Here is a 26,626-nt window from a genome sequence, read left to right as displayed (position 1 = left end):
GGTAAATGCAAATAATGAACTTGATCTATACAAAGGTATCTATACAGTCTCGATATAACGCTTAAACTCCCTATAACTCAGTCAGCAATTAGTCAATAGAAGGGTGGAAAGCAAAGGACTTACCAATCCGTAACCGCCTCTCTCCATACCCTCAACTCATGCTCTCTCGTTGCCGTGAAAAAGTCCACAAACTCCGGATCCAGAATCTCCCTCGCAACACTCCCCTTGTCACTAAACCTCTTCAGGGCCTCCTCCAATGTATTCGGCAGCAATTCCGCCTTGATCTTCTCCGCCTTTTGCACATTCACTGGCGGCACCTTAATATCCAACTTCTTCTCCACGCCCCTCCATCCCGCCGCCAGAATCACACTAAGCGCATAATGCGGGTGCAAATCCGCGCCAGGGATCCGCACTTCGAATCGCGTCGCTCCCGGCTTGCACACCGGCGGCGTGATAATTCTTACCGAGGCCATGCGGTCCTCCAATCCCCAGCTGATATTCACCGGCGCCCAGAAGTTCTCCACCAGCCGCTTGTACGAGTTAATGGTGGGCGCGAATAGCGGCATGATGTCCGGAAGCGCTTCCAACACGCCTGCGAGGAAGTGTCGGCCCAGGTCGGACAATCCGGCTGCGTCGGACCAGGGGGAATTGGGATCGGGAGTGTCGCGCGCGAAGAGGTTCTTGCCCTCTAGATCGGTGAGGGAGACGTGGATGTGACCCGAGCTGCCGGGTTGGCCTTGCATGGGCTTGGCCATGAAGCAGGGCGTGATGCCGTGTTCGAGTCCGATGGATTTTGCGAGGAGTCTGTTCGTTAGTTTGTCTATACAGAACTAATAGATATGTAGTGGACATACTTGAATAGAGACACCTTGTCGGCCATGTCGCTGACATCGCATACTTTCAATGCCTGATTTGGTTAGCTCAGCGCGGTCCGCGCACTCAATTGAAGCCAACTCACCGCTTCATAGACTCCCGGTCCACCCTCAGTGTGCCATCCCTCAATGCCGCAGTTGAACCGCGCGCTGGTATCGAAGATATCATAGAAATATTTCTTGTATGCCACGGGTCGCGTCGCGCTGTAGGAGAAGCTGCCTGCAGTCAAGGGGCGCAGCGCACCGGGGGCATTCTTATCGAGAAAGGCGGCGATATCGCGGGTTTGGGAGCCATTGGCGCCGTATCCGTCTTCGGAGGGGGTCTGGAAGTTCATGAACTCCAATTCCACTACATACGTCAGCTAAACTTGCACCCATGACATCTTCTCTATCTTGGGGGTGTGGCTAACCTCCCGCCATTCCCTTGCAGCTATTCGCCGCCAACTTATCGCAAATCGACCTCAACATGCTCCTCCCATCGGCCGAAACCGGCTTATCGTTCTGCACGAACCTTACCAGGAAGAAAGGAATATCATCTTCCCAGGGTATACGACGGAAGGAGTTCAAATCCGGCACCGCCAGAAAATCCACGTATCCTGAGTCGGCCGGCGCAATGTTCGCCTCCGTGGTGTAGAGCACGTCCTGCATGTCCCACCCGAACACGGCGGAGCTGAAGCCGAATCCCTTTTGCGCAATGCCTAGGAACTTCTCCTTGGCCATGACCTTGCCGCGAAGGATGCCGTCGCAGTCGACGCCGGCGACTTTGACTTTGATGTCATTGGCGAGGAGGTTAGGGAGGTCCTCTGCTGTGATTGTCGTAGCCATTGTGGATGATGTGCAAGTGTAGAATTAAGGTGATGATTGTAAGGGAGCGTAGGACGGGGGCATTTCTTGGAATTGTTGCTACTTAAAGGTGCTCTGGAAGCTGGGTTGGGAACTAGCGAGGGTCTACGTCGTCGCTGGTCGATCGCCATGATTGCGACGGCATAGCGCGCCGTCGGGTCCGGTGGTCGGTAACGTATTTCTATAGAGTAATTTGAAGCTAATGGGAATCAGTTGGTCTCCAATTTGGGACTTAGTATAGACTACCACTGGTTGGGACGAGCGGCGGCACGAGGCGGTTCCGATCGGAGCGCGCTGCGGGGACTCTGGGACCGCGCTTATCTTATCGCTGAGGGGAGAGGGGTAATTTTACTCCGCGCGGACAGACACAGACTGTTTTTGCTTAGGGAATGAGTTTAGAATAGCATTTCCATTCGGTTTCGCGGTCAGTTAGCTGCAATGAGTAGTTAGGTATACAGATACCGCGGGCAATTACATCCATTGCAACAGAACGCGGTTACGCCAGGCGGTAAACATATACTTGTAGTAAAACTGTAGAATATCATAGCGAACACCTTCCCCAGTAGTGTCACATTCACATCTCCAACATCACCAGTACACTACATAGCAACATGTCGCAATCCCTCCGCATAGCCATCCTCGAATGCGATACTCCCATCGACCCCATCAAAGCCAAATACGGTCCCTACGGCGACATCTTCGAATCCCACCTCAAGGAGGGTCTCACGCGCATCAACGCAAATGTCTCGCTGCAATTGTCCAAGATCAATGTGGTCCAACCGTTTGCGGAGTATCCTAAGCCAGAGGACTTTGATGCTGTCCTCTTGACTGGCAGCAGTATGTGCTCCCCAACCCATCATCAGCCATGATTATCGCTAAAATAGTCAATTGCAGAGCACGATTCCTACAAAGATGTATCCTGGATCCTCACCCTCACCAGATTCGTTCAAGACTGCTACCACATCTACCAAAAACCCGTGATTGGAATTTGTTTCGGCCACCAGATTATTGCGCGTGCGTTGGGAGCCCGCGTCGGTCCGAATGTGTCGGGGTGGGAGGTGGCGGTTGAGTCTGTCGATTTGACTAGTGCTGGGAAGCGACTCCTGGGAAGAGATACTTTGGTACGCTTTTTTCCCTTGAAGTTACGAGTTGTACTTGTGGAGAGACGGTTGAAGCTGACTGCTATTTTCACTGCTGCAGGCCATACATATGATGCACCGCGATATTGTCTACGAAGTTCCGCCGGGATGCGTCAATCTGGGCGCCACATTGATTTGTGGTATTCAGGGGCTATATGTTCCCAAGCGCATTCTTTGTGTTCAGGGTCATCCGGAGTATAATGAGTTTATGGTGTCGGAGTTGTTGAAGCTAAGGCGGGGGATGCTGGGAGAGGTGGTGTATGAGGATGGGATGGCGCGGGTGGGGAGAGAGCATGACGGGTTGGTATTCTGTGAGACAATGTGTCGTTTTGCTTTGGGGATATTAGAATAATCGAAACAACGCGAGAACAATCATTATTGTGTTGATTGATTGTGGATGCTGTGATGGTCTCCCACCCACGAAAATTGGAGAAGGCCCACCGCGGGACCGCGCTCCACCAGACCGCGCCACTTGGTCGCCGAGATACGCACAGCTCTCTCTTTCTTATCGTCGATTATAAGAAGTACCCCTCATTAATTATCTACAATCCCTCACTCCTACCCCATACACACACCACTCCCATCTAAACCCCCTGCATCATGTCGAACGCAATTCGCACTCTCTCCCCCTCCACCAACAAGGTCATCTTCGAGCACCCCGGCCTGTCGCTCGAAGAGGCCCGTCAGATCGCCCAAGCCTCGCAAGATGCCTTCCGCACATACAAACAGACCACGCTGGCTCAGCGCAAGGAAATCGTCCTCAAGGCTTTGGACTTGATCGCTGCCAACAAAGACACTCTTGCAGAGGAATTGACCACCCAGATGGGCCGTCCCATCGCCTTTAGCGCCAAAGAAATCGAGACCTTTCGCAAGCGCGGAGACCACATCCTCAGCATCGCAGAGGAAAGCCTCAAATCTCTCCCTGGCACGCCCGAAAACGGCTTCAGGCGTTTCCTGAAGAAGGAGCCGGTCGGACCGACTCTGATCATCACCGCATGGAACGTAAGCTTCTACCCTCCCCTCATAGCTATACTCAACATTACTAACGACATCAGTTCCCCTACCTCGTCACTATTAACGCCCTCGTTCCCGCCCTCCTCGCCGGAAACACCGTCCTCCTCCGCCCATCCCCTCAGACGCCTATCTTTGGCGAACGTCTCCTCACCTACTTCACCCAAGCCGGTCTCCCTCCCAACGTCCTCCAGCTCGTCCACGTCGGCTCTCCCGACGTGCTCGACCAGATCGTCCAACTGCCCCAGATCCAGCTCATCTCATTCACCGGCTCTACAACTGGCGGTTTCCGCATCCGCGAAGCAGTCGCTCGCAGAATTGTCTCCGTCAACCTTGAACTCGGCGGAAATGATCCCGCTTATGTCCGTCCCGACGCGGACATCCCCTACGTGGCTGCACAGCTTGTGGACGGCGCAGTCTTTAACTCGGGCCAGAGCTGCTGCGCTGTGGAGAGAGTGTACGTGCACGCAGACGTACATGATAAGTTTGTGGAGGAGGTGCAGAAGGAGCTGGCTACGTGAGTGCCTTAACATTCTCTTAAACAAATAGATGTGATCCTAACGCGACGGAATGAAGATACAAGCTCGGCTCTCCCCACGACAAGTCCACCACCACCGGCCCGGTGATCTCCCAAGCATCCCTCAAGAACATCCAATCGCACATCGATGATGCCCTGTCCAAGGGAGCCGTCAACGCCACGCCCAAGAACCCCACGTTCGAGAACACCCCCGCGGAGGGCAACTACCAGGTTCCTACTGTCCTGACCAACGTGACTCACGATATGGTGGTGATGAGGGAGGAGACGTTCGGTCCTGTCATGCCGATTATGAAGGTTTCTTCGGACGATGAGGCGGTCGCTCTGATGAATGACAGTGACTTCGGTCTTACGGCTAGTGTCTGGACCAAGGATATCGCCAAGGGAGAGGAGTTGATTGAGCAGTTGGATGCGGGAACGGTGTATATTAACCGTTGCGATTACCCAAGCCCGGTATGTTCTTCTCCTCTATCTACTGACGGGAAGTTTTGTAAGGGTTGCTAATATTTCGCTAGGATCTCGCCTGGATCGGCTGGAAGAACTCGGGTCTTGGATGTACATTGGGGCCTGAGGGGTTCAATGCGTTCTACAAGTTGAAGAGTTTCCACATCAAGGAGCAGCAGGCATAGATGATTGTTTCATGAGTTGTACAGCTTAATTGATATTGAATGATGATAATACCTTGGCAAAATCTTAAATACTTCGTGACCTTCAACCCGTGTAGCACACCACACCAGCAGTAGACCCGTACTCAATTAAATGTTATAAATTCCATTCAACCTCAACTATCTATCTATACACCAGTAATAGTAAGAATTACGGAACACTACATTTTCCACAAGTAACCAAGAACATACCCCCCTCATCCCCCAGTAATAAAAAAAAATACCACCATTGCTTCATCCCGAAACCCTTCCACCCATCTCACTAATTAGTACTTTTTACCATTAGAACGAAACCATACGTCCAATATGCAAATCTATACAGCAAGCGCAGCTATATTTTTCATCCCCAACCAGAAAATAAATGGCCTTGGCATCCGTTCCTCCATCCGCAAAGCCCAGACTGAGGGGGGAGAGCTGAGCTGAGAGCTACCGCGGTCCCGGACCGCGGGGGTCCTTACTTTAGCCCGCCCCACCCCACCATCCCACCGCTTATCAGCCAGCTTATCGGGCGCGCTTGCGCTTCCGACGCCGGCGGATAGATAGATAGACAACTTACACAGCCAAGCAAGTGGAGCGGACCCAGCTATCTGCTGTTGCTAACGGCGGTGAAAGTGATGAGCTGGACTGATGTTTGCCGAGGGAAGGAGGGGTAGCTATGGAACTAGCTAGCTTATTCCATTAGGTAACTGGTTATGGAGCAAGGGGTAAGTTCAAGTTACTTATAACCCGTGGCCGGTTCACTCTCTTGATTATTATCTGTTCAATTATTATTCTACTCTTCAGTTTTTTATTGTAAAGACATATACATACATACATACAATTGTCTCATAATCTAGCACAATGGTTGGACGACTTGCTGGAAAGAATGCTCTCGTTACTGGTGCTGCGGGGTATTTCTCCCTCTCTGTTTCCTTCTTTGTCTGAGAATGTTTGCAATTGGGAGTGGATATGTAAAAAAGAAAGCAAGAAGCTGACAATACTATTTCCATATGCAGTGGCATCGGTCTCGAAACTACCATCCTTATGCTCCGCGAAGGCGCCTCCGTCCTGATGACCGACATCAGTGGCCCCGGGCTCGAAAAGGCCCTGAACAAAGTGAACGAGGTCGTGCCCGAACGCTCCGGTAAAGTGGAGACCCGCGTGGTCGATGTCTCCAAGGAAGCCGAGGTGGAAGCTGCCGTGGCGCATCTGGATGCCTGGGGTGGATTGGATGTGATTTTCAACAACGCGGGCATCATGCATGCCAAGGATGGCGACTCGGAGGAGACTCCCGAGGCGATCTGGGACTTGACCATGAACATCAACGTCAAGGGCGTGTGGTATGGATGCAAGCATGCGGTGAAGAGTCTGAGGAAGCATGGCAAGAAGAAGGGAAGCGTTATCAACACGGCCAGTATGGTCGCTTTGGTCGGTGCTGCTACGCCCCAGCTGGCGTATACCGCTAGTAAGGGGGCTGTGTTGGCTTTGACTCGTGAGTTGGCGATTGTGCATGCGAGGGAGGGTGAGTTTGCTGCTACTGCTGCCCTATTGTATTTGGTCTGGTGCTGATGATGATGATGCAGGCTTCCGGTTCAACTCGTTGTGTCCCGCTCCGCTTAAGTGAGTATATCCTCTCCGTGCATGCTGAGGACAAAGCTAATGATCACAGCACTCCCCTTCTGCAGGACTGGCTCGGTGATGACAAGGAGAAGCGCTTCCGTCGCGAGGTCCACTTCCCGACCGGTCGCTTCGGAGAGGCCATCGAACAGGCCCACGCCGTCGTCTTCCTGGCTAGCGATGAGAGCAGCTTCGTCAATGCCACTGACTTCGTCGTCGATGGTGGTCTGACCAAGGCGTATGTGACTCCTGAGGGTCCTGCCACCGAGGCCCCTAAGAACCTGGGTCAATAAGCAGTGACCCATGTGTGGTCAGGATGCTATGAGTGATGATTGTATGATAGACTGGTTGATTAGGCAAACGATATCCATATTTGATTCCGTTGCATGGCTCGACAGATGTTCCATGGGCCTGCTTCGTCCAGCGGCATCTGCCACATGTGTTCCAGTATGAGTAGTGTCCTCTGCATGTTGCCGAGTCCAAACGTGTTCACCATGACGGTGAGCCGGCGGCGTAGATTATCCTGGTGTTCCGCATTGGATAAGCAAGACCCCACCACAGCAATCGGCCAACAGAGACCCGAGTTGATCCGCGCAGTCCCAGACAGTTGATCCAGATAAGACATTGCCTCTGCAATCGCAGTCTCGATCAGCCCCTGATACATGCCGTTCTCCGCCCGGGAGAACCCGCCTAGCGCGGTGTAGAGGTAAAGGAGCATCGCCTGCTGAAAGATCCGCCCCGCCAGAAATACCTCCGGGCTGACTGAGGCATACGGTGTCCATCGCATGATTTGCACTTGCAGCGAGCTGAACATGGCAATATCATCTGCAGTGGGCATGGCCGGTCGGCCATCGTGCATCATCCACTGCCGACCTAAGTCGAAGATGCAGGGGATCAGCAGCAACAACTCTAGCCAGCAACCACATAGATTACCCACGTATTCCGATTGCAGCAGCTGACGCGCTCGTTGTTCGAGGTCAAAGTTCAAGAACAGTTGAGTACTGACACGAGCATCGACCGAAATCATGCTCACGGCAGCAGTGTAGGTGTAGTATTCGATAACAAAGTCTTTCAAATCTTTCGGCACCGCTGTATCGCTTTGTGAGAGCAGTCGGATGAGAAGAGAATTAGCAGCAGTCAGGTGGTCGAATATCGTGCCGTTCATATCGCCTTTGGCCGTCTGCAGCAGTTAGCCATGTTCAATGTCATTGGAATGTAGGCGTACCTCAGTAAAGCACATCACCAACGCTCCTACCGTAAGCATGAGCGGATTTGACTCTTTCCCGTCAATAAATTCGGTGACTCCTTTTCGGAATAGTTGTAAGGCTGACGTGTAGTGTCTCTGAGCGACCTCGTCAGACTCCTTGTGACAGCGAAACGCCCGGTGAGCAGCACTCTGCGTCAGAACCAGCTGAAGCAGAAGATCGCTGCTGAAAGCGAGTGGCACGATTTGAACCAAGAATGGATTGATAGGGGTAGACCCGTTCGCCATGCAGTCGGCTGTTGTTGCCAAATAGTGGCTCAACAGCTCATAAGAGTCAGGCCCATGGCCTGGGAACATGGACAAGCTCCGGGGGAGTAGATTGCTAACGGTGGCAGACGTTCCTAGGACTTGACTGCTGCCGATGGCAGGAATCTGAGCAAGATCCATCGAGATCGAGGGACCTAATGCAGAAGACGCGCGAGACGTGTCTTCTGGAGATTCCGACTCCCGTAGTATCTCCTCTGGGGAAGAAGGGGATGTAGAACGGGACTCGATCGAGCTGGACGTTTCCCGGTTCACGCTCATCTGGCGACAGGGGCCCTCTTCGCCACCTGGACGATTTTGCTGATCATCATCTTCAGGCATGAAGGAGATATTGTTGGCCTTGGGTTGGCCCGGGATGATGGTCGGCCACTGGCAGGTGAGCTTATTTCGCACGCATCCCCCACAGACTGGTTTGGCTTCATCACATTTCTTCTTGCGGCGTCTGCAGGCCCAGCAACCGGTGCGGACGCGGACGATGGGGTCGGTACGCGGCCGTCTACTAGGCGGCATTGGTGTGAAATACGGAGGCTTAGCGCTAGAGGATTGGGAGATTGGAGGGAATCCGTGCTAAGTTCAGAGCCATGGAGAGCGGATGGGAGAACAAGCGGAGACGGCGCGGGAAGCCGAAGATAATCCGGTGATTGGTTGGCGGGACCGAAGTGGAGATTCCATTGATTCAGCTTCATGGATGAGATGAGATTACAGCATTGTTCGGAGAAAGTGAGTATTATGCAAAGGCTGGCGAGAAAGGCGCAGCGGAGTATAGCTGGTGTTCTGACGAAGGTGAGTTACCCCCTATCCAAATGGTTCGGATTGCTGCCATGCCAGATGCCAACTGGTTAATGGCGCCACCCACACAACAGAACCATCTTATATCTACTACAGACAACAGACAAGAATCTGAATATTTGTCTATCCGACAATTTATAACACTCGAGACAATTCAATCACCATCCCGTCGGTCTCGGCCACACATCCACAATCGTCGATCCGTCCCCATCTCGACTCGAATCCACCACCAAATACCACCCGTACATGGCCCCGGTCACACACGCATGATTCGGATAAATCCTCACAGTCTGGCCGACCTTGAGCGGAATTGCAGGTCCGTCTCCTACTTCCCACGCGACAATTGCATGTTCTTGGCTGATCCGATCCACAATCAGTCTCGATGACCCCTTCTCGCGTCTCCAATCCCCAACCAGTCCCCATCCCGGATACGACTTGCACGGCTCCCTCCCCAACGCCAGCGACCCAGCAGCCACCAAAGCCTCAGGTTTCGACCGCTCAGCATCATTATATACACTGCAGACCTCTGCCACTACCGAAATGCCAACCTCTTTCTCTGCGTCCCCAGTAGGATGGATGTTCGTGCCCAACTGCTGCATATCCAGAACGGGGTAGACACCCGCATGAAGCTCGACTTTGATCGACAACTCACCGTCTACATCCTTCTCATGCAACAAGTTCTTCAACCGCCTCGCCTCCTCGTTCAGTTGCCCCTCCTCCTCAAGTAACTTCTTCACCACAACGACCTGCGGCGTGGCACCAACACTAACCACCAACTCCCTCCCATTACCACCAGGCAAAGCGAACAATTCCTTGTTCTTCCTCAATGCCTCCCGACACCCCGTGATCTCCTGCACCAAGAACCCCATCACCTCCTCTGGCGTATCACCCCCATAACTCAGACTGTTATGCGAGTAAACCCCCAGCAGAACCAATCTCCCCTCCCTCTCCCCTTCAATTACCTTCTCTATCAACCCTCCCTTATTCAGCATGGAAGGCGGGAGTCCTGCCCGATGATATCCCGAATCCACCTTGAGAAACACGGCCGCCGCATGGCCCGCCAGTTGCCGGAACTCAGTCAGATACTGTACCTGATCTGGATGATCGATCATGACAGAAATACTCCCCTCGCCTAATTCACGCGCTAACGCAGCCAACCTGGGAACTTGAGGGGGCACAAGAGGTATGCCATAGAGAACATTGACCTTTCTTCCGCTTTCCCGCAGATCTTTAAAAAGTGGGAGAAGCGTCTCCCCTTCTAGAAGGGTGGAGATGACAAAGTTTGCAGGTATGGATTTATCCTCCCCGGCTTGAAGACGGGCGACTTGGGGAGTCTGTCATCATATCAGCCATCACATATCTTTGAATTAGGATGGGGTAAATGGAATGGGAGGGACCATACTTTGTGTGTCTTGACATGCGCTCGAAACCCCACATCCAATGCCTTCACAGCATCCAGCATGGACGCGCAATGGCGCTTGATGATAGCTACATCTAGGACAACGGCGGGTTTGGGGACGGAGCTGATGTCCTTGCCAATGTAGTAGCGTTGGAGGGATTCTTGGGAGGGTGGTGGTCTGGTTGGGAAATCCATAGTTAGATCCTTCTTCTCTTCTGTGAACTGTGAACTGGTGTTGTCGTTGTGGTAAGTAGAGGTCAAATTGGAGACGTGTATAGATGGGTATGTCAGTTGAAGTTGACGACTTTCATTGAATCATCATGTGGGGCGAGTTCGGTGAGGGTGCGGGGGGAAGGTTTAGCCTGAAGTTTAGCCGTTGCTGCTTCTTATCCTCGTGAACGGATTTGACGTTTCATATCAATTCATCGCAGGACAATTGAAGCATAAATAGTACACCATTTCAAATGAATATCATGCAAAATGATCAAATGCATCAGTTCAATTCCAACTTCTGAAAGTGCAGTACACCAATATCAGTCACGTAGTTTGCCAGATATACTCCAGAAATATCCTCAATGATCCAACCAAAGTACTAAACGAAAACACGAGAGTAAGCGTTATTTCCGAGCACGAATGAGTGGCGATGGCTTTGAAAATCGACCGGAGCAGGATTTGAATCTCATCTTACACCTGAGCACTCCGCCGGAGTTCAGACACCGCAGATTATGTCTGGATCGCGTTGAGGGTTGTCACCAATTAATGCCATAGATCTCCTCTATACTTCACGTTGCACTAGACGCTTTGCGGATGCAGAATCATCTATCTCGCCGAGTGAGGCGCCTGTATCCTGTCAGGTAGGATCCAACCTAGTGAGTCTTTAGGTACTGAGTTCTCCGGATATCAATCACTCGACTATCCAGTAAACAGCTTAGATTCTGAGTCGACAGACTCATATTTTATAACATCTCTTATAAGCTTATTCATGTAATAGTTTGCGTTACTACAGCCCGGTGAATGCCTCCAGCCTCAACACATATAGTGGTTTTATCTGAGAATCTTTATTTACTATAAGCTGGACCCTGACCAGAATTTATATACTTGCTAAGTGATTTGCTATATACTAGATCAAAATCTCTAGTTATTAGCGACTGTTATCGATCTGTAGATAAAGTATATACAATGTTGAGGAGTCACCGGTTTCGCATTACGCAAACCCATTTCACGAGAATTCGAAGAATCGACTGACATTCCACAACCGTGGATCTGTTTTGTCAGCCCGGTTTTCTTTCAAACCACGATCTCACTCTTGCGCCCAGTGACCGAGGCTTGTCCGGTTTTACAGACAAGTCCCCCTGTTCTGCCTCCTGTTCCACCCCCCGTTCTATACGCGGGGTGGGAGATAAGTGCACCGCTCGACGAATCAAACCAAATCTAGAAATAGCCTCCTTGCCAATGATTACATCGTACTTGTCCATGTCCAAGACTAAGAAATTGGTGGTATAACACTTGGCCTTTTCTTCAAAATACCAGTCAACCTCAATTTGATATTGTGTCGTGAAGCTCGTTTGATTTTCCGCATTATTGGGGATGGTGACCAAGACCTTGGGCAAAATGGGTTGAAATGGGACCCCTAACTGAGTCGCAATATTGTAAGACATAAAACTGTTCTCAGCCACTGTGTCAAGGACAACATGCGCGCTTATCTTCTCCGAGCCTCCGGCAAAAAAATAGGCGAGTTGCGAGTAATCTTCTACCGGTTTCTGCCGAGAGGTGGTGGCCGAAGCTTTGGAAGATGCTTCCTGAGCGTCAGGATTCTCTTCAATAAGTTTAACCTTGCGAGACTCCATGGGTATCTCGAGCTTCTCGGTCTGCTCTCCATCATCTTCCTCTGTATTAGACGTCGAAGAAGAAAGACCTGATTCTGCATTTGCTTCACTCTTCTGTCCTCGCGACTCTATCTCATCTGCCTTTCTAAGTCCATCCAGTTCGTTTTGCCTCGATCCATCGGGATCAAGCTCATTTGAAGACGACACTTCTGAGCTGCAATCAAAATAAGCATTTTGCTGGAAATAGTCATCATACCATAGCATCTTCTCGCAGGAAGGTCGTTCTATACTGGGATTTACTTGAATGTCATTCTTGATTAGCCAGTCGTAGACCTTTTCGGAGCTGTTGTAAATAATTTCATCACTCCCTCGTCCATTACTATCTGCCCATGGTAATGCTCGGAGAGAAAAAGAGTGGACCTCCGTGGCGATATGATTGAACAGCGCCTCTTTTTCCACTTCGACTCCGTCGTCATCTGGCCAATTGCAAAGTGAACAGCGTCGGATTTCTGAGGGCATTGTCTTTTTTGATAACTCAACCAGGACTGCAATATGTGCTGGTGGAATGGTGGCAGCATGAAAGGTCTCTGTATGTTGTACAAAGGCGTCCCTGTCAGAAAATTGAGACCCATCACCACATACAAAGCAGGTCCAATATGTCACACTGCTGTGATCCTTCAGCATGTGCTGTCGCCAACTATCCTTTGTATTATAAAGAACATAAGGTTGATCACAACCAGCCAAAACACAGGTGTATGGGCTCAAATCATCTTCGATATGCTTCCTAATCTTTTGTTAGTGTGGCCGTGATTGGATTTGCGTCAAGAATCTCACCTCCACCTAATATTCTCTGTCATTGTTACAGGAAGTGCTTCGCAGCAACAGGGACACCGAAAGAGCCGCGCATCATCCTTGAGTTGAGGCGGGCGCGGGTAATCTACATTGAGTGCTGTTGATGATACTGCGGAGGACGTGACAGATATAGCGTGGTCTAGTTGTGGTAATTGAAAGCCATCGGACAATCTGGAGGCACTGGTTCCCGTAATTATTGTTTTATTGGCGTGCACTGGGCTATTATCCAAGGATTTAGGGCTAGGTTTTCTTTCGGGTGTCTCCTTCTGTGCTGATGCAGCTGGCTTCGATACAGGTGTATGTCGTACGCAGCCAGCATCCAGACCCAAGGCATGTTTTTGAGAATACAAAAAGCGATTTCGACGCTTCAGGTTACAGTGTACCAGCCGCAATTGTACTTCATCCAACTTCGATGGGTCTCTTTCTTGAGTACGACCCTTTAGTTGAAAGAGTAACATTCCGACAAGGTGGCCCTTCAGCTCCTGGTGCTCTGTTGCGTTGAACAGTTGGTCTGCCTTTTGCCACCGTGAGCGCCTTCCAGAGCGACGTATGGCAACCGCGACCCGGGAAAGTTGATCCAGCATCGACTCGATGTTATACATTGACTCATACAACAGATTTCCCGATGGTTTTCGCAGCTCGTGACGGTCCTTCGACTGGCTATCAGAGCTGGAATCATCGGACCATGGGGAAAACGACCGCCCCGGTTTTTCATGCTCAGAAGAGGCGGGGTCTTCCTCATCGTGATAACTGCGCGAAAAGCCTTGTTTTCGACTCTGAATCAAGCATTCGTCAATCACGGTACTAAGAAGGCGCAATAAATTGACGATTACATCACGAGCTTCGGGCCTCGAGGCTAGTCTCCAGTCCAAAGAAGCTCGTCCTCGGGCGCAGGCTCCGGTACCTGATATCCATAAGTTCATATCCGCAAGGCGGTTTTCAGCCCATTCGTTTTCCATGAGTGTCGGGATTTCCAAACACTGCGTGAAAAGGTTGACGCACTGCTGTGCAACTTCTTTTATGTCCCCCTCCATGGCTGTCGAGTAATTCGATGCGTACGTGGTCGCTATGTGCCACGAGGGGATCTACTTATGTAGATAGAATCAGCTGAGGGGTTGCAGCCTCACTGGTTCCACTGGCCTAATATTGATCCGACCCCGCTCCTCGTGCACGTCGCTTACTTGGGTACGATTAGGATGAACCAGTTCCTTCGCTCTTTCCTGTCTTTTTTCATGATATTTGTCTTTTCCATATAGCTTTTCATAGAAATGGCACAGCAACCCACGTATATTCTCTCTCCCAACTTCCATTTCAAGCCAGGAACAGGCCCTATCGGATTAGGGAACATAATATCGCACCCGCTACGACCACATCGAGCCCTGACAACTGTCGATGCGACAACACTAGAAAAAGTTTACCCACGGATAGAAAGATTTACAGATTACGATCGAAGTATTGAACGACGAGACAGCCGCGATGTGTCGATGAGCTTATGGACGGAGTTTCTGCAGACGGTATCTGGAGAGCTTTCGGGCGGACGGGGTAGGGATGTGCGGTCAAATTATACAATGGACCAACTCCAGACAGAATATTTTGTCGCCGACCCTCCGCTTGAAGAAATCCAAGCACGTCTAAAAGCCCCTCGGGTTCAAGCTGTCACCAAATCAGGCAGGATTCCTGGGTTTAGGACGCCTGTTTACATGGTTACGGGTCTCATGATAGCGAAAGGATTTACCGCCAGTATGGAAAACACCAAGCGCCATAATGGGGAGATTGATGTTGGTGGCAATATTCCATCGCCGGGGATTCAGGTTGGCGCTGGAGCTAATCTCGCCAAATCTACCAGCACAGAAGAATCGGATACTTGGCGGGCGGGGGAGGACATAGTGTTTGCATATCAGCTTCTGAAAATAGAGGTCAAGGGTTGGAAAGGCGATAGAGTTAAATATGATGAGCTGAGGCACAAGGCCGCCTACTTGAGCAAAGATGATGATGACGAGACAGATGATGATGACGATGCTGTGGAAGAGATCATTATAAGCTCAGCTGATGCGAGCACTTTATCCAGTGATCATGACCAAGGGGGTATGACTGTGACAGAGGTTGGAGACGGGGATAGTCGAATCAGCTGTATTTATTCGATAACCGGGAGTGATCTCTGACTGATAGAGTATTCAGCTCACATAATTAAAGCCCCGATAACTTGCCGCCAATTTTTGCCCACCGGACATCCTCAGGAATGCCTATCATGCCCCGTACCGTCAGGTACAAATAGTCTGGCTGGAGCGTTTTAGAAGATATGGCCCTGAATATTGCAGTCATTCCCCGGCGTGTCCGGGCTAGGCTTTTGGCATCGTAGAATGGCTTCTCGGGAGGGTGAGAACTGATGTATCCCAGAAGAGACCCTGCTATGCCGGCCGCTATGGCCGTAGCAACTGATGTTCCAGACCTATACTCTTCGCCATCGGAATTGGGCCACGCAGAGGGAACGTCTATGCCAAGAGTGCCAAAAACCACCGGTTCATCTTCGTGCTTAGGGGGGTTAAAGTCTGCAAACAGGCCGTTTGAATTCGTCGCACGAATAGACATGACAGACTCGTGTCTGGCAGGGAACATTTCTCGGTCATTGGCCCCGTAATTTGACGCCGCTGCAAAGAAAAGAATGGAATCCTTGCGTTTGTATAGGGCTTCGCGAATTGCGTCACTGATACACGGCTGCTCATCTGCAAAGCCGAACGACATGGAGATGAGGTCGGCTTCCCATTGTTCACTTGCCCAAGAAATCGCCTAAGCAAGTCAGCTAAGTGACAGTCAAAAACTTCATTGGATCACTAACTTCTGCAACTTTCTCGCTAGCACTTAAGAGTTGTTGGGGCCTTCTGGCAATGCGTGCTACATAGATATCAGCATCGGGGGCGCACTTCAGAACGAGAGACACCAAATGAGTGCCGTGTCCATGACAATCTTCGGGCTGAATGGAACCGTCAGCCCAGTCTTTCCAGCCTTTAAGACGTTCCATAACATCAGGTGAGAAGAAGAAGGGAGCGTTATCGTCGTATCCAGTGTCCAAAATCGCTATGCGTATGCGCCGGGATAACCCGTGTAATCCCGCTGCTGGTGCAACTTGAGCTAGCTCCCTGTTAAACTCCTTTACATCTAATAGCCAATTGCTAGCATTTTTCTCACTTTCAGTGCGCTTTCTCCTGCGCTCTGGCGCTTTGCCTTTGTCGGAATTCACCGGTACAGTGGCTTCTTTAATCGCGGCGTCTTGAGAAAGTACATGGAGCGGGCCTATCTTTTCATAATTGTCGATCCATTTCGTGCCTTGTAGGAGGTTTTCAAGCGGAAATACAACTTTCTCGTATAAGATGTTTCTCCGCTGCTTGAGGTTTTGTTTCTGTTCAGAGGCAGATAAACTCTCAACACAAGGTGCCTGGTCGAATGTGCCGGGCTCCAAACAGTGGCATATTGAACTCTTATAGTCGGGATAGTCAAAATTCTTCCAATGCTCTTCATCTCTTGCGTAATTGATGGCTGTGAGCAGTTCGGTATTCACTTCGGCAGCCAAGGGCCTCCCCTGCTCCTCACGCTTGGGGAGTGGAAACCCAAGACCTATCTCTACCAGCATAATACCAAGCGCTCTGATCCTTGGGTAGACATGGACCATCCCAGCAATCCTATATTGTTCGTAGCACAGCGGATCTTCATCGTTGAAATGCACTGATACATATGGTTTCCAGGTAAAAAGCTTTCCCCGGCCCCCATCTCCCGAACTATTACTTTCCCTCATAAATTGGATAGTCTCGCTTGTCCATCTTGTTCGCATCCAGTCTGTGTCATAGTACTGCCAGACTGAGTAAGCTATTATGTAAGCTAGTACAAGCTTCATTCGTGCTGTTAGATAGTAGGTGCTGAGTATTTTGGCCAAAGATATCCCCGGGGTATGATCGACTACCTGCTTGTGAGGTCCAAAGCAATGATAAAGCTCCTGGTCTTCAATAGAGAGGCAAAGGCGCCAGCCTGTTGCTAGATCGAGCAAACGGCAGAATTGGCCTTTGTCGGTTCGGTGTCTTCGTTTTGCAGTTGTTTTGCGGGCATGCTGATCATCATTTCCATCATCTTCATCCAGAAATCGGACGCACTTTTTGCTAGGGGTATGGTCGTTTGGCACAAGCAGCTCAATATCTTGCCAGTGAGTGAGCTGTGACTGGTCCCAGAAAGGCTTTGATGAGAATAGCATATCGAATTGCGCCAGGTTGTTACTGGCCACTGATTGGGAAGGTGGCTGTAGCAGGAGACACACTAGGTGCCCTCTCTCCATTTGCCTACGCACTCCATTGCTCTGGCAAGTACAGCACATTTGCTCCCGTAGGACTCGATGAGCGAGCTCGTTGGCAAGATCGGACCGCTCTGGGCGAGCGATTCTTTTTCTAGAACTGAGATCCCCACTCTCCTCGCGCCTAGATGACTTGCGATTGCGCTCAATGAATTTTTGAACATGAGAAATGGCCACTTCGGCGTCACGAGGACACGCCGTAAGCTGATCAAGTCCTCGTCGAATACTTTTCCGAGCCTTCTCATAAGATGTTACACCAGGAAGTGACTTTCCTATCGCTTCAAGGAGAGGGTAGCCATTTCTTGGTATATCCTTCGGCCACTATACTAAGCTCATCAGGCTCCATAAATGTGCGATATACTTTTCTGCTACACTTACATTGCACATAGCCTCCACATCTCGCAATAGCTTGGAAATTCGCAGCCGCAGTCGCCTCTCCTGGTCCAAGCCAGCCGTGTCGATGTAATTGGCGACGAGGAAGAGCTCAGCCCCGAGACGCCCACATAATGGTCGCTTGGACTCAACGCCCAGTAAAGACGCGATGTTGGCGACCTGGGCTATAGCAGTATAGGCAAAGTCTATCGGGTCCTCACTCGCCATTTCGTTTACGTTACGGCTCAGCATAGGTGACCATGGTAATGTGTGAGCACAAATGAGGCGGGTGAGTGATGCGGGGCAGACTCAGCTGATGATAGCGCGCGCCTATTCAGCGCGATCGCTGCAGATATGCCCACCTCGTAAGCCTTTTTTTTTTTCTAAATGCCCAAGCCCTCGACAAATTGCGAAGGGCTCTCCGGTTGCTCGCTCGGGCAGTCCATTCTCATAATAAGCCTCGAGATCGGGTTTCTGATAAGTAGAAGCCCACGAGGCTTAGGATTTTGGGTGATTTTTTAGATATACATCCACCTCGAGGGCCTTAATCAATGATTACCTACTTTTTTGCAAAATTCGACCAGCGGAACTTGGTAAATCTAGGGCATCTCATGCCTCTCATAATCTATCACTCAACAACATCAAGTACCCATCAGCACCATCTACTAAACTAAATCTATACCCTCCCCCTCAGAAACAACTTCCCCGGCCTCATCCACCTCATAAACCCCTGCACCCCAGCCATCCCAGCACCATTCCTCACCTCCCCTCCCTCCCTCACCCCCTTCACCTCCAACTCATAAAACTTCCACGACCTCAGAATCCACAAACACACTGCCCCCAACACAAACATGCAAGCGACATACACCTGCGCACTCAAATACCCGGCCCCACCCCCCGCCATACTCAGCGCAATCGCCTCCGCCACCAAATTTGGCGCCACCAGCATCAAACACACCATTCCAAATGTCGAAGGGAGACGATTCAACCCCACCACATCAGTAAGTACAGGCGCAACAGTACCCCAGAAAGTGCCACAGACCATACCGCAGAGCACAGCAAAGAGGAGAAGAAGCGCATATGAATGAGCAGGGATCCAGATAGCAAGGCATAGAATGGCACATGACGCCGTCATGGCCATGGAGATGGTGATGCGGCCGTAAGTGTCACTGATGTAGCCGACGACTGGACGGCCAAGGACAAGACCGAGGTTGAGTATAGCGCCGGCGACGGACCCCTGCTGCGGGGAGAGGCCAATGGAGGAGGCATAGTTGGGGAGGGAGTAGAGGAGGGTGATGTAGCCCAGGTCAGTGGAGATGCCCCAGACGATGACGAGGAGGACCTCGAAGTGGCCGAGGTCGCGGTGGTTGAAGGTTCGTTGACGTGGTTGGGCGCGCGAGCGAGGCCGGTCTTTGAGGAGGAGAGAGGAGACGAGGTGGGAGCCCAGGGCGCAGAAAGCGAGGATGCGGTAGGTGGTTTGCACGCCCATGGTCTGAATGGCGCGGCCAGCGGCTAGGTTATATGCGAGGCCGCCGAGGCCAGCGCCGGAGGCGGCGATACCGCTAGAGAAGCTGCGTTTGGTGGAGAACCATTTGGGGAGGATGGACGTGGCGGTTAGATAGATGAAGCCCATGCCGAAGCCGAAGGCAATGCCTTGGGTGAGCACGAGGTGCCAGACTTGGGTGGAGTAGGAGGCAGCGAAGAGACCGGTGAAGATGAGGGCTGTACCGGTGAGGAGGGTGATGGTTGTGCCCAGTATTTCGTTGGATTTGGTGACGATGGGCCCGATCAAGAGGCAAAGGGAGACTGAGAGGCCGCCGATGATCGCATAGTCTAGGTGGCTGGCGCCGGGGAAGGTTGAGTTGGAAAGGTAGTAGTCGAGGATTACACCCCAGGCGCTGTTGATGCCCCAGGTGTTTACGTTGATCATGAACACGCAGAATGTGCACACCCAGCCGTATCCGCCGTTGGGTGGTATGTCTTCCACTGTACTGATGTTGGTGGCATTCTCAAGGCTCTCGTTGATATCAGCCTGGCCGGGCGGCTGTAGTTCGAAGTCATCTCTTACGGTGAGATGCTCGGTGCTGGGGTTCATTTTCAACTTTTCTTTGATGAGTTGAAGTGTACTTTTGTCTTATTTTTCGGTTGGTTTGGTTGTGGAAGTCATGATGATAGTAGTGAGGGTTTATATGCCTGAGTCACGCTCACCCCGCCGTGACACGTCCGCCTGCAGACCAAGGCAGAAACTTGGAGATGTGTGAAAACCCGATCCGGGGCAGACTGTAGCTTGATGTTGGGCTTCAAAGCATGATAGACAAGGCCAGTAGATCAATTGATTTATTGCATTAGTATATTACATATCAGATTCAGGGGTCCACATTCCATTCAATATCCTCCCGTCCAACTATGTCGACGCGTAATCTACTCGGAAATACCGGACTCAACCTTGCCATTCTTCTGCTGAACGGTTAGAGTTTTCGATAGATAAGAGGCAAGGGGAGTGGAGTGTCTTACCAGGGTACGGCTGTACTTCACACCGACATTGTTTCCGCTGCGGGAGTCGTAGGGGAAGGGGGTGGTGTAGTTGAAGGTAGCAGTCAGGCCCTCGTAGGTCTTCTTGACAGTAGAGAGGATTCCATTGCCTGCGGAGCAGCTAGCATCAGTTGTGGGAACAGGCCAGCCAGCGTAGTACTCGCTGTAGTCATCGTCGGACAGAGGACCCCAGTGAGTCTCGTTCATGTAAAGGTTGCTCGTGTCAACATCGTAGTTGACATAGCCGGTCTTCTTGGCCAGCCAGCTGAACAGGTTCGCACCGCAATCCCAGCGACCCAGGGAGGGAAGGCCCCAGTTGGCGGACAGGGAAGCGATGACGGAATAGTGGGTGTAGAAGGTGTCATCTTTAGTGCCCAGGAGATCATCCGGGACGGCACCGCCGAGAAGGAAAGTATAGATGTTGTTACCAATCTCATAGGTGCCAGTCTCATCAAAGGTGAGCATAATAAGAGTATCCTTGGTGAAGTAATCGTTTTCGAGAAGTTCGGTCAGGAAGCTCCAGGTCCAGGCACCGGAAACGGTGATGTTGGTGTCGTGGCCATCATTGGTCATGTTCGGGGTGATGAACATGTACTGAGGAAGACGGTGGTTCTCCAGATCATCGTAGAAGCTGCTGAAGTTCTTGATCTGGCGCAGACGGAGAGCATCCTCGGTGACCGAGTCAAAGAGAATCAGAGGGTTGTGCTTGCGGACATAGTCGTTGGCACCGCTCTCGGGGTAGCGGTAGCCCTGGTATCCAGGGTAGGGGAGACCTTCCTGGTATTCACCCCAGGCGATGTTCTTGGTATCAAACAAATCGGCAATGGTAGACACGTTGGACGGAATCTGATGGAAGTCATCATTGTCCATGCCGAAAGTGTCACCAGCAGCGGATGCACAGTAGTTCGGCTCCGAAGGGTGAGTGACGGCCCAGAAGTTGCTCAGAAGGAGACCCTTCTTGGCCAGGTCTGCCAGATGTTCGTTGGCAGCAGCAGTATCATAATCCTATCAAGAATGGCATGTCAGCTGTGGCTCAATCACTACATATACAACATGCAGCTCGAGACATACGGTGTTCTCCAACCAGATGTTCACGAAGCGGTTGAACGAGGTTCCCTTGACATTTGAGACCGGAGAGTAAGGCTGCACAGTAGCCTGTGCAGCACGAATCTCAGCCAAGGAGGGGTACTCCTCCGTGGTGGTCTGGGCCAGGGCCAGAGAAAGGCCCCCGAGGAGGGTCACGAGGGACTGCTTGGTGAACATGATGCCCTAGAAATCAGCAGACGAAGGCTGATAGGAAAAAGAGGGATCTGGCGGTAATATCGAAAGAGAGGCACACCAGGCAAAAGAAAGTTCAGAATGATATCGGGCTGCTGAGGACATTTTTATATTTTTCCTGACGGCTGCTGCGAACTCTATACCGGTCCATCACGCGCGTGGTTATCCGTGCCGCAACTATTCTAGCCCGGAGCAATTTAATCAATCAATTACGATTGGACAGGGTTGCCTAACCGATGATGCCGGCATACAAGACCCCACAGAATCTGCGTCGCCATAGTGGAACGTTATCGGCTGGCTTTCGTGCATAGCAGGTTTGCAGATGACACCGTCTGGTGAGATGCTCTGCACGTTGCAAGGCGATTGTCGCTGACTGGCCGACAGGGAAATGCCCGCTAAGGCCTAGTTTGGCAAGGCGGGAAGCTTAGACAGCATAATGTGACTTTTTATTGGCCAATGGTTCGACCACTCAGCCAGTGGGGAGCACGGGACTCCTCGTCCCTGGCACGTGCCTGCAATGCCTTCCGCCAGCGGATGGTTTGGCACATCGTCTTTCAGTCCAAAAGGCTCGCTTGCGATGGGACTGCAGTAGGTCATCTTATGTGGAGAATCCATCACGATGAGTCTGCAGTGCGTGGCTGTCGTACACAACTGACGGGCGCGCTAGGAACTTGCCGGGCTACTGGGTACAATACGGAAAGTGAAATACTACTGGTGGTTCTGAATAACAGGTTGAACTCCATTAGTCGTTGCTCTCATTATTTTGCTGTAGTCAACTCTATCGATCTATATACCTTGTTGACCTGTCTGGTCATACTTGCGTAGCATGTAAATCCATCGGCATCATACATTCTATCCCCCATCCAGTCTCCGCTTAAGCAAAGAACTTGGCCTCACCCTCCTTCAGCTTGCCAGCACCAACCAGTCTCTTGACCTCGTCGGCGTACACGTTCTTGACGGCAGCAGCGTCCTTACCAGCGGCGCTAAGGCGTCCAGCCAGACCAGCAAGCTCCTCAGCATCGATCTTGCTGATGACGAGGTCAACGTCGCCCAGCACGGAGTCAACCTGAGCAGCGGAGGGCTCGCCACCCTCGCCAAAGTAGTTGACGTCCTTGACAGAGCCCTTGAGGACACGCTTGTTCTTCTTGGCGGCGTTCTTAGCAGCCTCCTTGGCCTTCTTGTTCTGCTCACGCTCGGCCTTGGCAGCCTCCTCGGCGTCCTTCTTGCGCTGCTCCTCCTCCAGGCGGGCCTTCTCCTTCTCCTCGGCCAGACGCTTGATCTCAGCCTCCTTCTCGAGACGCTTGCGGTCCTTGTCGGCACGGGCAGCCTTACGGAACTTCTTGATACGCTCGTCACCAGCGGCGCAGTCGTCCACAAGGTGGCGGAGACGGGTAGTGTCCTCGGTCTTGCGCTTGCGGCGGGCGTTGGCGTTCTTCTTCTCCATGTGACGCTTCTGGTCACGGTTCTCGTTGTCATCCGGCACATCCTCGTCCAGGTACTCAAAGGTACGCCAGCTGTCGAAGTCGTACCAGAAGTTGTAGAAGGTCTCGACCTCCTCCTGGGTGCTGTTCTCGTCACCCAGCTGAGGCACAGGCTGGATCTTGGAGAAACGGGCCTCGGACTCGAAGACAGGGCGCCAGAGCTTGAAGAAGTTGCCCTTGGCAGCCTCCTTCTTGGTGGGGGGCTCGACATCGGCGGCCTCGTCTACGGAGTCGAACTGACGACGCTTAGTGGGGTCCAGGAGAACCTCAGTAGCCTTCTGGATACACTTGAAGAAGCTGTCGTTCTCGTCGCGGTCACCCATGGCGGCCTTCTTGTCGGGGTGGTGGCGGAGGACCTTCTTGCGGTGGGCGCGCTTGATCTGCTCGGGGGTGGCACGCCAGCGGTACTTGGACAGACCGAGAACCTGGTAGTGATCTTGGCTCTGTAATGTGTAAGAATCATGCTAGTATCAGTGACCCTGGTAATGCATACCTTCCAGTCCTTGGCATCTCTGGAGAGCATCATAGGATCCTCATCCTCAGAGATGTCATCATCCTCCTCATCCTCAGTGCTCTTCACGTTCTGCTGAGCCTGGATTCTCTCATCCTCGGAGAAGGTACGGTGGTGACGCTTCTGGAGGGTTGTTAGCAATGAGCCATTATCGCACTAGACCTGTGGCTGGACACATACTCTGCGAGCGTGGGCCAGGAAGTGAGGGCCAACGGGCTCAAGGTTCCTCTGGGTGGCAGCGGAGACGGTGCCAACGGCCTTGAAGTCCTTATCGGCACTCCAGCCAGAAGGCAGGGAGGGAAGAGTAACGTTGATGGTCTGAACGGTAGCCATGGTCAAGAACAGAGCCACGCGGGGTGATTTGAGGGGAGAATGGGAAGAGTGAGAAGCGCCCAACGGAGTGTTTGAGCAAAAAGACAAAGTGCTTTTCCATTTTTTTCTGCCCCGACTTGCCGCCGCCCGGTGGGCCAATCAAACCTTGGATATTTCGGAGGTCATCGAAAGTCATGGACTGCCGCAGGGAACGACGGCCAGATTTCAACCTTTTCGCATGTTGATTAGATCTTCTTCTTATATAATTTTGTTGTTTCGGTTGTATTTTTGATAACAAGGCTTCTTCTTATAGAGAGTGACGAGCTGTATTCGCCTGACGACCATTTTCTTCATCACCAGATCACCCGCTACTATCGCAGTACGCCACCCCAAAAGACGCAGTTTACAAGAAGACAACTTCTCAAAGTGAAAATAACAGGTCCAATTCTTTGATAGATCCCACCATTCAACTACATAATGGCCTCCCAAACCGCCCTTTCCGCACGCAGTGCTTACCGCCAACTCCTCCGCGCTACCCGTGTTGCCTTCCAGGGTCAGTCGCCGCCTCAAGAGCCATAAGTCTGTTTAAGGCTAACCATTCTCTACATTCAGATGATGTCCGTGTTATGATCGCTGCGCGTCAAGAGGCTCGCCGCAATTTCGACAGTCACCGCCGCGAAGGCATTGATACTCCGATGCAGATCAACCATGCGCTCGAAGTGGCGAACATTCTCAGACACAACATTGTCCAGGGTGTACGGGAACAAGGCGATGAGAATGCCAAGTGGGGTGAGTAGCTAGCAGAAGATATATATTATGGCCGAGTATATGACGCTGACTGAGGTTCTCGTTAGAACTCCGCATTCATGACGACATCGAGCGCGGTGATAACGACACCATCAGAGTCAAGGGAAAGACTGTCAAGGTGGATAAGGCATGCTCGTCATAGAGGGAGGTTTCCCGGTGTGGAATCTGACCGTCTGGAAGCCTATGCGTGGGTGAAAGGATGACTGCAGACTATGGCATTTGCAGATTGTATTATAGTATACCCAAACTTTTCTCTCTCCTTCCGGCGTCTCTTTGGGGGTATTTTATGGTTTAATCACAATGTAGAAAATATACACAACAACGCCCGCTCGCGAACATACATAAGACCTCCTTGTTCCCGGACCCCGTAGAAAACAAGCCAAAATGCAAGTCGAAATGCAGATCAATCACCAGACAAACTGGAGTACTGGACCTCTCCAGCGCCCGGGGGTGGGGCGACAGCATAACTCCGTTGTTTTTGCTCTTTGCCAATCTCCTCTCCGGCAGCTGTGATGGCCTTCTTTCCAGAATCGGCTCCCCGCGGGCCTGCCGCCTGCCGACCTTCCCGCGCATTCTTCAAGCGTTCCTCCCGATCCATATTATCCAACGGCTTGGGCTTACCCCAGCGAACGCGCAGAGGGCAGCCCTGGATGACAGCCCGACCCTGGCACTGCTTGGCAGCCGCCTCAGCACCTTCCCGAGTGGCGAAGTTGACGAATGCAGAGTGAGCACGGTGGGAGCAAATGAGCGACCGCAACTGTCCAAACTGTGTGAAGAAAGTCCGCAGCGTGTGTTCTGGAAGATCGTCCTCGACACCAGTAACAAAGAGCGATGTGATATTCGGGTCTGCGGGCGGTAGGATATCTTCTGCCGATGGGGGGACCTGAGCGGCGCTAGGGAATGGCCGGCCACCGCGACCACCACGCATACCTCCTCGTCCTCTGCCCGGAAGTGGCGTTCCCCTCCTGCTTTCGCTCGTCCGAATGGGCCCCGGACCATTCCCGTAACGGCTGTGTACAACCGGTGCGTCGCTGGGCCCTGCACTCGCGCCCTCCTCGTCTTGGGGTGCGGCCTCTATCTGGCGGGGCTTCCTGTAGTAGGGTTCACTGTTGGCGAGTCTCCGAAGCAGCTCCCGAGCTTTCTCGTCCGTCTTCTCGTATTCCTCCACCGCGCCACGCCCCTCTTCGATCTCCTTCTCATGACCTTGTGCGTAGTATTCGCGGTTGATGGTGCTTTCGGGACCTGGGGCGACCATCTTCAAAGCAGCATCACGAACGACGATCGGCAGCCCGAAGGACAGATCCAGCATACAGCATTGACAGCAGTTCTTCAACCGCGCGCAGGTCAAGCAGATGGCAGTACGCTTCTGGCGCGCGGTGCGGTCGGCTTTCCAGCGGAAGATGGTGAAAGGACGCGTGCACTGGGTATCTGTTAGTGTCATATGTTTGTGTGATAGAGGATAGGGTTGCCTACAATCTTGCATTCTGCGCCATGGTCTTCCTTGAGCATCTGAACGTAAGGATTATCGGGCAGGCAGTTCTCGCACACGGAGGGGAAGTCAGTGGTCTCCCATCCGGACCGGTTCAGGTCCTGCTTGATCTGTGGAGGAGGCATGTTGTCGTTATATGGATCAGCTGCGCTTCCACACAGAAACGCGAAGCCCTGCGGAGATGGTGCGGCGAAGTTGAGCGTTGTCGGTAGCAAGAACTGGATTATCGATAGTCGCAGTGGCGCATTTGTGGCTGAGGTGTGGCTATAATGACATAAGCAGGTCTAGTCACGTGATATTACTGCAGGCTCTTGCATCGCATGCATGAGATGAAACGACCCGAGTGGTCATTCAGGCATTTGCGCAAGGAGGATAGTTATCTCATTGAGGTGTGTGACCCTCAAACATACAGGGTCCGAAATGAATCCTTGCGGTCCAGGCCCTGATCCTGCG

At 51.9% G+C, this 26,626-nt stretch overlaps 13 protein-coding genes across 13 annotated transcripts; 4 read left to right on the top strand and 9 right to left on the bottom strand.

Moving 5' to 3' along the window:
- Window positions 1-2: 2 nt before the first annotated feature.
- Window positions 3-1,921, bottom strand: BDQ94DRAFT_135956 (glutamine synthetase family protein). The gene is made up of 5 exons (XM_026764786.1): window positions 1,283-1,921; window positions 959-1,221; window positions 855-907; window positions 124-804; window positions 3-70 (listed from the first exon to the last, which is right to left on the bottom strand). Exons 1-5 carry the CDS (start codon window positions 1,695-1,697, stop codon window positions 40-42), a joined length of 1,443 nt encoding a protein of 480 aa, XP_026631292.1. The 5' UTR covers window positions 1,698-1,921; the 3' UTR covers window positions 3-39.
- Window positions 1,922-2,326: 405 nt separating this feature from the next.
- On the top strand, window positions 2,327-5,029 carry BDQ94DRAFT_156910 (Aldedh-domain-containing protein; the record flags this gene model as incomplete). The annotated part of the gene is made up of 7 exons (XM_026768675.1): window positions 2,327-2,552; window positions 2,610-2,836; window positions 2,916-3,158; window positions 3,497-3,856; window positions 3,910-4,382; window positions 4,442-4,853; window positions 4,916-5,029. 7 exons carry the CDS (start codon window positions 2,327-2,329, stop codon window positions 5,027-5,029), a joined length of 2,055 nt encoding a protein of 684 aa, XP_026631291.1.
- A 729-nt stretch (window positions 5,030-5,758) lies between these two features.
- Window positions 5,759-7,172, top strand: BDQ94DRAFT_135950 (oxidoreductase, short-chain dehydrogenase/reductase family). Its single transcript, XM_026764785.1, has 4 exons — window positions 5,759-5,955; window positions 6,061-6,566; window positions 6,628-6,664; window positions 6,714-7,172. Exons 1-4 carry the CDS (start codon window positions 5,906-5,908, stop codon window positions 6,952-6,954), a joined length of 834 nt encoding a protein of 277 aa, XP_026631290.1. The 5' UTR covers window positions 5,759-5,905; the 3' UTR covers window positions 6,955-7,172.
- BDQ94DRAFT_181575 (Zn(II)2Cys6 transcription factor) lies at window positions 7,014-8,706 on the bottom strand (the record flags this gene model as incomplete). The annotated part of the gene is made up of 2 exons (XM_026773916.1): window positions 7,887-8,706; window positions 7,014-7,841 (listed from the first exon to the last, which is right to left on the bottom strand). Exons 1-2 carry the CDS (start codon window positions 8,697-8,699, stop codon window positions 7,014-7,016), a joined length of 1,641 nt encoding a protein of 546 aa, XP_026631289.1. The 5' UTR covers window positions 8,700-8,706.
- A 157-nt stretch (window positions 8,707-8,863) lies between these two features.
- On the bottom strand, window positions 8,864-10,234 carry BDQ94DRAFT_135947 (putative serine dehydratase domain-containing protein). Its single transcript, XM_026764784.1, has 2 exons — window positions 9,075-10,234; window positions 8,864-8,972 (listed from the first exon to the last, which is right to left on the bottom strand). The coding sequence occupies exon 1, from the start codon at window positions 10,088-10,090 to the stop codon at window positions 9,137-9,139; it is 954 nt and encodes a 317-aa protein (XP_026631288.1). The 5' UTR covers window positions 10,091-10,234; the 3' UTR covers window positions 8,864-8,972; window positions 9,075-9,136.
- Window positions 10,235-11,648: 1,414 nt separating this feature from the next.
- Window positions 11,649-14,089, bottom strand: BDQ94DRAFT_181574 (retropepsin-like aspartic protease; the record flags this gene model as incomplete). Its single annotated transcript, XM_026773915.1, has 2 exons — window positions 11,649-12,987; window positions 13,038-14,089. The coding sequence occupies 2 exons, from the start codon at window positions 14,087-14,089 to the stop codon at window positions 11,649-11,651; spliced, it is 2,391 nt and encodes a 796-aa protein (XP_026631287.1).
- A 234-nt stretch (window positions 14,090-14,323) lies between these two features.
- On the top strand, window positions 14,324-15,217 carry BDQ94DRAFT_166458 (uncharacterized protein; the record flags this gene model as incomplete). Its single annotated transcript, XM_026770554.1, has 1 exon — window positions 14,324-15,217. One exon carries the CDS (start codon window positions 14,324-14,326, stop codon window positions 15,215-15,217), a length of 894 nt encoding a protein of 297 aa, XP_026631286.1.
- Window positions 15,218-15,242: 25 nt separating this feature from the next.
- On the bottom strand, window positions 15,243-17,991 carry BDQ94DRAFT_181573 (S8/S53 family peptidase; the record flags this gene model as incomplete). The annotated part of the gene is made up of 3 exons (XM_026773914.1): window positions 15,243-15,842; window positions 15,892-17,712; window positions 17,770-17,991. 3 exons carry the CDS (start codon window positions 17,989-17,991, stop codon window positions 15,243-15,245), a joined length of 2,643 nt encoding a protein of 880 aa, XP_026631285.1.
- A 448-nt stretch (window positions 17,992-18,439) lies between these two features.
- BDQ94DRAFT_181572 (MFS general substrate transporter) lies at window positions 18,440-19,858 on the bottom strand (the record flags this gene model as incomplete). Its single annotated transcript, XM_026773913.1, has 1 exon — window positions 18,440-19,858. One exon carries the CDS (start codon window positions 19,856-19,858, stop codon window positions 18,440-18,442), a length of 1,419 nt encoding a protein of 472 aa, XP_026631284.1.
- Window positions 19,859-20,081: 223 nt separating this feature from the next.
- BDQ94DRAFT_181570 (putative acid phosphatase) lies at window positions 20,082-21,558 on the bottom strand (the record flags this gene model as incomplete). The annotated part of the gene is made up of 3 exons (XM_026773912.1): window positions 20,082-20,220; window positions 20,278-21,300; window positions 21,367-21,558. The coding sequence occupies 3 exons, from the start codon at window positions 21,556-21,558 to the stop codon at window positions 20,185-20,187; spliced, it is 1,251 nt and encodes a 416-aa protein (XP_026631283.1). The 3' UTR covers window positions 20,082-20,184.
- Window positions 21,559-22,310: 752 nt separating this feature from the next.
- BDQ94DRAFT_135944 (putative ribosome associated DnaJ chaperone Zuotin) lies at window positions 22,311-23,950 on the bottom strand. The gene is made up of 3 exons (XM_026764783.1): window positions 23,746-23,950; window positions 23,548-23,688; window positions 22,311-23,497 (listed from the first exon to the last, which is right to left on the bottom strand). The coding sequence occupies exons 1-3, from the start codon at window positions 23,896-23,898 to the stop codon at window positions 22,448-22,450; spliced, it is 1,344 nt and encodes a 447-aa protein (XP_026631282.1). The 5' UTR covers window positions 23,899-23,950; the 3' UTR covers window positions 22,311-22,447.
- A 15-nt stretch (window positions 23,951-23,965) lies between these two features.
- On the top strand, window positions 23,966-24,933 carry BDQ94DRAFT_135942 (LYR motif-containing protein). The gene is made up of 4 exons (XM_026764782.1): window positions 23,966-24,256; window positions 24,334-24,430; window positions 24,490-24,666; window positions 24,732-24,933. Exons 2-4 carry the CDS (start codon window positions 24,355-24,357, stop codon window positions 24,824-24,826), a joined length of 348 nt encoding a protein of 115 aa, XP_026631281.1. The 5' UTR covers window positions 23,966-24,256; window positions 24,334-24,354; the 3' UTR covers window positions 24,827-24,933.
- slt11 (Pre-mRNA-splicing factor ECM2) lies at window positions 24,934-26,375 on the bottom strand. The gene is made up of 2 exons (XM_026764781.1): window positions 26,158-26,375; window positions 24,934-26,104 (listed from the first exon to the last, which is right to left on the bottom strand). The coding sequence occupies exons 1-2, from the start codon at window positions 26,296-26,298 to the stop codon at window positions 25,088-25,090; spliced, it is 1,158 nt and encodes a 385-aa protein (XP_026631280.1). The 5' UTR covers window positions 26,299-26,375; the 3' UTR covers window positions 24,934-25,087.
- Window positions 26,376-26,626: the final 251 nt, after the last annotated feature.

Source organism: Aspergillus welwitschiae (genome assembly GCF_003344945.1).
Source record: "Aspergillus welwitschiae strain CBS 139.54b unplaced genomic scaffold BDQ94scaffold_3, whole genome shotgun sequence".
NCBI classification, from domain to species: Eukaryota; Fungi; Ascomycota; class Eurotiomycetes; order Eurotiales; family Aspergillaceae; genus Aspergillus; species Aspergillus welwitschiae.
The sequence above is the reverse complement of the archived record's forward strand: the minus strand, read 5'-3'. Positions and strand labels throughout refer to the sequence as shown.